We start from the raw sequence: 7612 nt of genomic DNA on the forward strand, positions 1-7612 counted from the left end.
AGATTCAATCATGGGAGAGTTGTAACATCTATTACATGTAGATAATTCATTTATGTGTATGGCAATTAAGAATTAAAAGTGTGGGTTCTCTGGTGGCCACAACATGGTGAAGGATGCACGACAGCATGGTTATGACCAAAGGAAACACAACACATTTATGATCACCATGACGTGCATGGCAAGTGCCTGTCCACAACGTATTGGCAGCCAGGATGCAAAATCCTAATTTTCTAGGTTTTGTGCCTTATTTAAGGGATATGATGGCCAGGGTTTGCACACCTTCAACCTCCGTCACCTCCCTTTCAAACTAGAGCAAACCATAGCCTCCATTGTTGGTCTTGTTATATTTTTTGGTTATTTTTCGTCCTTTTAAGAAAAAGAATGTGTCTTTGGTGCATAGTTCCAGTAAGAAAATCTCGACGTTATCATCTTGTGTTGTTTTTACACTCGTGTAAGTCAACAAGCCTCTACCTTTTGTGTTTAAGTAATCTAGATATAGGTTTATAATTACTTTCCTCCATGTTTGAGGTGGTTTGAGTTTATGGATTCCATAAAGTTCACAACTATATGGATCCTTGAGGTTCCTTTGTGGTCTCTTGTCCTAGATCTAGAGAATTATTGAATTATGGAGTCCTTGCATGAGATCTTAACCTCATTTTCATTATTTTGAGCTAACTTGAACCCAAGACATGCATTGGACATTGATATCTATAAACAATGAGTTTTATGAAATATTAAGAGTAAGAAATCCTTCTGGAAAGTATGAATGAGTGGTTTGAAATATTAAGATCTTAATACATTAAGCTAATCTGAGCAGCTCCTACGACGTGTTGGGTTGGCCACCAAGACATGGCGATGGGAAGTACTTGTGACTGTTTTGTCTAGATGTTTCCACGACGTGTTCAAAGGGTGGCCACAACATAGGGGCCAGTTGGGGATGACTTCAATCGTTGACCCTTTGACCATTTTTGACTTTTGGTCAACTTAAGGGTTTTAGGGTGCAGATTGAGAGGGTACTCCTATATTGTTCTTTAGGTGTCTCGTTTTATCAGTCTCCAATATTTGAGAGCTAGTGTGTCTAGCAGATATCTGTGAGGTAAGACTTATAACAATACTATGTAGGTTGTTGGACCGTCTTTGTGACTTTAGCATGAAATACCATGGGGGGACCATGACACTTGTTTGGAAGACCATAGGAGTAGTACTAATGGAGAACCATAACAATAAAGACTATAGGAGGACTACAATAGTGAGGGATGGTAAGATTTTGGGAGGACCACAACATTCAAATGTTATGTATGTTATGTATGATAAGTATTATTTTGGGTAACTAACTAAACTTTGTGATTACGGTTTTATATTTAAATGTTTCAGGTAATTCTGGTCCAAAGGGAAATGTGGGACATGATTGTATCACATGCACTGGAGAATCCCGCACTGTTGATTTTGTTATTTCTTTGATGTTATTTTGAACATCTTTCAATACTCTAACTATCTTTTGGAAGTAATGAATGAATGATTTGGTTGACTTAAAAATGATAAATTTTACCTTGTATTTTGGGATGTTACACATGCTCTTAGTGACTCTGGATTACGAAATCTAGGTAGGGTCAGTTTGACTAGTCAGTCTTTATTTACTATCCTTATTAACCCATGAGTAGTAGCAATTCTACCAGACTACCCTTGGTGTTGCTCAAGTTTCATAAATGGCTAAGAGAACTATGTTATAGTCACCTGAGACACAGGAGTAGTGGAATCGTGGAACACCCTCCTCTAGTTTCTGATGGGTTTAAGAGGTTACAACACTATTCACTAAGAAGAAAATTATTCAAACAATTCAAATAAATTAGGTCACATGCAACCTAGTTGGGTCTATGTAGTTCAAGAAAAACAACATACTATGAACCCTAGGTTATAAAACTTCTCCATAATCTAATTGACTCATAAGAATAAGAAAACTAACCTTTAAGATTGTTGTAGTAAACAGTCTTGAGTTCATTTTTGAATAACCTTTGGTAGCGAGCGCCATAAGTGTCGCGCCTCTAATTGTTCACAAACACACTTAACAAGAGGATGAGATATGAGAGAGAAGAGGTAGAGGCTTAAAATTTTCAACTAATCCTCTAAGAATCAAGTGCCGAAATCAGGAGGGGTATAGCCCTTTATATAATTGTGTTAGCTTAGAGCCAAAGCCAACGTTTTGAAGAGGAAACCCTAATTTCATAGCCTAAGGCCTAAGCAACCTAAGAATCCCATCAAAGAGGCCCTTGGACGGAATTTAAAGGGTATTCCTAGAAGATTTCGTCCAAACCATCTAGGAGGGTTCGAGAGCCCAAATCCACAACTATTAATAAATTACCAAACCACTCCTGTAGTTTTAATTTATTCCTTTAATCCCAAGATCAATTCCAAATTAATTCCTGATTAAATATTGATTAAATAATATGATTTCTCATTAATATATTGTTTCCTTAATACATTAATAAATCATTCATTTCAATTTATTAATCAAATAATAAATTCTTTGTCTTTCTCAATAGGTCTTCCTGTCTAGTTGCTAGTATGAAGGCAACCTAAAAGGACTGTGCTACTATCAATTCAAGTACATACCAATATAAGTCTAATAACTATAACTACCAGTATAACTACCAAATTGATTAGAAAATTATAGATACCAAAAGCCGTTTGTCAAACTCTGACCCAGTTAGTGACATGTCCTATGATAAGTGATGAAATTTTCCTCTGTTCTACAAGATATCGTATGGACATGAGACATGGATTATAATCAATCTCTCTATCCTAGATTTGTTTCCCGATTTCTGATTGATGACAACTGAAATTAGACTACCAATTGAACACATCAATTCAGTTTAGGCTTGGCCAAGTGCTTTAGATGTCATCATCAAATTATCGAGGGGCCTACATATATCGCTTTTCCCGTTAGGACAAAAGGAATGAACAAACTTTTACTTATATGCTTGCACTAGTCACTCATCAAAGAACTCACACCAATACATTTTATAGCTTCAAGCTACTGATGCATTTACTTATTATCAATGCACAACTGACTAGTAAACAACAACTCATATGTCTCCGTTTCAAGTACATATGAGTTATAGTTATGGGCTTAGACACCAAATCCAACAATCTCCCACATGGATAAGTCTAACAACTATAGCTGCCTATGTGACTTCAGGATCCGACTTAGCAATCGTAAGATTCCAATAGTTGCTGTCAACTCTGACCCAGTCAGTGACGTATCCTTTAGATAAGAGATCATATAATACTCTGTTCTCAAGATATCAGTTGGAAAAATACATGGAACAATGTCATACTTATTGTCCATCAGTTTGTTTCCCGATTTCCGATTCGTCTGACATAGAACATAACTGAACACATCAATTTAGTTCTGACCGGGCCCGACGGTCAAAATAGAATCATCAAGGGGCCCAAGATATCGCTTTTAATCCAATTAGGATAAAAGGAAACAGATAAACTTCGACTCATATGCTCGTACTAATTATTGATTGAATTATACACAACAACACGTTTTATAACATCGAGTTACCGATGCGTTTTCGTACTATCAATGTACAACCAACTCATAGTCAACAACTCATATTATCTAGGTTTGATGATTTATATGATATTAACGTCTCATGATCACTCGTGATAAATTCCATGAAGTGATTCCAAGGAAGTGAAAACTCAAATTCAAAGTACATTCCTTTAAACATCCTTCTTGCTTAAAGGTTTCTAAGTTTTCAATATACAACTCCCATTATGGAAACTTTTTCATAACTGTCATATGACTATCCATTCTTAATAGAATCATATCTATTCAGATTTATATCAATATGGTCCTTTCATTACTGTACTTCCAACTATCCATAAGCAAACAATCCTTAACGAACTTTAGATTGTCCTTGACAGTTGTTTAACCATTTTAGTCGTATCTGGTTCTAGTCCTTTTTCCCTCTTAACTCCCTAGGCATTCGGAAAATTAAGACACATGAATATTATAGCATATGCAATCGATCCTATATCCGAGCATATATGACACGATTCATAATGTCTTACATAAAGATGTGATACTTGACCAGTCTTTTGCTATAATATTTCTACTTGCCATATTCTCACAATTCGAACTATGAAGAGGGATATCGTAATCATAATCAAAATTTGAGAACGCAATTAACATATCCATATATGGATTTCCTTATGTCGAATCTTTTGAACATAACATTCTTATATGTCTTGACTAAATTTGACTAAAACTCTCAATCTAAACTTTTAGAATTGAAATGAAGTATAAGTATAAGTAAATTTATTCAAAATATGATACAATTATGTCTTTCGTAACATCTTCAAATTTTACAAAAAGATGTCAACATTTCTAAGGCATACAATTTTGTTGTAGGGCATGCTATCCACATAAAAATATTGTTAAATCTATTTACATTCTTTTAAAACTATGCTCGACACTTGTATAGATATGTAACATTACCGTTGTGCAAAAACATGAAAGAAGAACTCCCAGAATATGAACACGAATGAAACATACGGAAAAAATTGGTTAATTTTCAAAAACAGAATAGAAGTTCTTAGTTTTTTAAAAAAAAAAAAAACCTCATTTATATATGTTAGATTTAAGGTGGCAAATAGAGTCATCGTGTCGTGTTTTTGTCTGACACAACACAACGTGATAATATTTTATGTAACACGAACATGACACAATAGGATGTCGTGTTTTTTTTAACTGCATCGACTCGCTAAATGACTTTCAAAATTTTGGGCATAAGGATGGGGTGGGGGGTAGTGCCACAAGAACCATATTCCCTCCGTCGCCACGTAGAAGCCACATAGGTGTATAGCACACAAAGTGTGGTTCTTTTCCATATACTAGTTGTGGGAACCTTGTTATAGAGACGGTTAATGAAGAGATAAGAGAGAAATAGACGTGATAAACACAAAGAATGACCTTATATTAGGGCAAAGGACATAGGTACAGGAACTAGTCAGTTAAATGATTGTCAATCATTTAAATTATATTTTATTTTTTCAGATTGTTTTTTTTGTATATTCATATGCAGGTGAAGTTGTTAAATATACCCAAGTGGAAGCCTTCGTGCCTCCAAGTGACTGCTAGATTATCTCATATTTGGTTTTCACTATTATTCATCAGAATTGGTCAAATGGACCAAGATTCTCCATAATTAGATCATGTACCCAAACCGGGCAACAAAAAATGTCAACTTACTCATATTGAAATTGTTCTAATTGCTAGACACAAGAAGCAGTACACTCTTCTCTTTTGTTTGATACTTTTTTTGAAGGATAAATCACACACCCCTAATTATACTTTGAAATCTACACCTCTGTTCAACCAGACTCAACCATCAACCTATCTGCTGAGGACACCTATCTTTCAAACAACTTCAGGGACCACTAAGCCACACGCCCTTTTGTTTGTTGTAAAGACTGATTACATAATAAAAACCAGCATAATTTCGTAAATGAAGATTATTGCCCATGGAAAACATAGAGTGATATATACTTACTGAGTTTTAGAACATAAGATACTGTGTCAAACATACAATACACATTCACCGTTTAAAAGTCGACACCCTGTTTGATTGGAATATAGTTGGTAAATGGAGCTACGGTTGACAATTTAAAACAAGACAGACTATGAAATTAAAAGGTCATCAAAAAAGTTTGGATTTAAATAAACTCTAAAACAGCTCATCCATAGACGCATTCACAGGTGACTTAGTTATCATCAAAGCTATAAATTGAAGACTCTACAACTTCCTAATCATCTCTCCCTCTGTGCATGTGTCTGTAAGCAATATATATGGCAATCCAAAAGCACGTTGCACTTCTTCTACAATTTTTACTTGTTGCTCTTGTTTTTGACATCGCCAATGGCTATCCGCTAAAGTTAGGATTCTACCAAAAGACGTGTCCCAGAGCTGAAGCTATTGTAAAAAGGACAACAGCAAACTACATTTATCGTGCTCCTTCTCTTGCTGCTGCTTTGCTTCGAATGCAGTTTCATGATTGCTTTGTGAGGGTATGTGCAACAACAACGTGCATTGCATTTGATTAATATTATTAATTGTAATTTAAGATAGAAAACCATATATATGACGTTTCTACAGGGATGTGATGGTTCAGTGTTGATAAACTCTACAAGAAAAAACCAGGCGGAGAAAGACGGAATTCCAAATCTTTCACTCAGAGGATTTCAAGTTATTGATGCTGCAAAAACTGCTGTAGAAGCCGCATGTCCTGGTGTTGTCTCTTGTGCAGACATCCTATCTTTGGTAGCACGAGATGCAATCCACCAGGTACTTAATTAATTGTCACAATAAAGATTGCTTTTTCTATATATAATTAATAAGAGGTATCTGAGGTTGACTCCTAGACCTTCAGTAGGGCACATGCATTTATGTCTTTTACATTCTTCAAAAAAAAACATACGTCTTATTTTTTTCTTTTTAATTCAGATTAAGGGCCCATATTGGCCAGTGCCATTAGGGAGAAGAGATGGAAGAGTATCAATAGCATCCGAGAGTTTTACACTACCTGCTCCTTTTGCCAACATTACTCAACTCAAAGCACAATTTGTCTCCAAGGGTCTCAGCGTTAAAGACCTGGCTGTTCTTTCAGGTATTTGATCTTTGTTTTTTTTTTTTGAATTAGTGTATACAAAACAGATTTTCCTTTTAAATAATTCCCAATACCATGCATTTTCTTTTCGTTTTACTTTTTTGTAATACGTAAGCTAAAAAGAAAATAATATTGCCAAACTAGGTATAAAACAATTTTTTAATGGAACGGTATATATGAAAAATGCAACTTTTTCTATGGTAGGAAAAAAAAACGAGGTTTTCCGGCTTTAGAAACCAAGTGTTTTAACTTTTTCTGAACTTATACCCCTATAATGACTGTTCGTTAACAGCCAATATAACGTTTGAAATTGTATTTGTTTAAAGGAGGACACACCGTCGGGATTTCACACTGCTCTACCATTGCGACCAGGTTGTACAATTTTACAGGCAAAGGCGACACTGACCCATCCCTAGACCCGAGGTATGTACCTCAATTGAAAAGAATATGCTTTCCAACCGACAAAACCACACTCCTTGCAATGGATCCAGGGAGTTCAAAATCATTCGATGAGGATTACTACAGTGTTGTCTTGAAAAGGAGAGGCTTGTTTCAGTCCGATGCCGCGCTTCTAAATGATAAAACAACAGCTGCTTACGTCAAGCTTCAAGCTAAGTCTCATGGATACACATTCTTTAAAGATTTCCAAGCATCAATGGTGAAAATGGGACAAATTGGAGTCCTAACTGGCAAGGCCGGTGAGATCAGAAGACATTGCGCTCTAATAAACTAAATGGGTTGAATTAATTATGTTTTTCCCTCAAAACTAACTAAATTGAAGAATGATTTGATTTTAATAAGAGATATCAAGGTATGTTGTCCTTGTTACTTCCACAGGATGCTTTATTTCGGTTCCAATTTATTGTTGCTTGAATGCTGGTGCTATGTAAAATTCAATTATCTTAGACATGAATGTATTCTTTCTGTAAAAGTGTAA

At 35.4% G+C, this 7612-nt stretch overlaps 1 protein-coding gene across 1 annotated transcript; it reads left to right on the plus strand.

Annotated features, from left to right (window-relative positions):
* The first annotated feature begins 5826 nt into the window (after positions 1–5826).
* On the plus strand, positions 5827–7578 carry LOC111903785 (peroxidase 27). Its single transcript, XM_023899543.3, has 4 exons — positions 5827–6076; positions 6165–6353; positions 6513–6675; positions 7002–7578. Exons 1-4 carry the CDS (start codon positions 5858–5860, stop codon positions 7406–7408), a joined length of 978 nt encoding a protein of 325 aa, XP_023755311.1. The 5' UTR covers positions 5827–5857; the 3' UTR covers positions 7409–7578.
* The last annotated feature ends 34 nt before the right edge of the window (positions 7579–7612 follow it).

The sequence above is a fragment of the Lactuca sativa genome, chromosome 8, assembly GCF_002870075.4.
Source record: "Lactuca sativa cultivar Salinas chromosome 8, Lsat_Salinas_v11, whole genome shotgun sequence".
Taxonomy (NCBI): Eukaryota; Viridiplantae; Streptophyta; class Magnoliopsida; order Asterales; family Asteraceae; genus Lactuca; species Lactuca sativa.

Bases quoted from the DNA above. Each gene is read 5' to 3' on its own strand.
- LOC111903785 (XM_023899543.3), top strand. From the start codon at position 5,858: ATGGCAATCCAAAAGCACGTTGCACTTCTTCTACAATTTTTACTTGTT. The intron at 6,077-6,164 runs GTATGTGCAACA...ACGTTTCTACAG, and splicing joins TTCATGATTGCTTTGTGAGG to GGATGTGATGGTTCAGTGTT. The intron at 6,354-6,512 runs GTACTTAATTAA...TTTTTAATTCAG, and splicing joins CACGAGATGCAATCCACCAG to ATTAAGGGCCCATATTGGCC.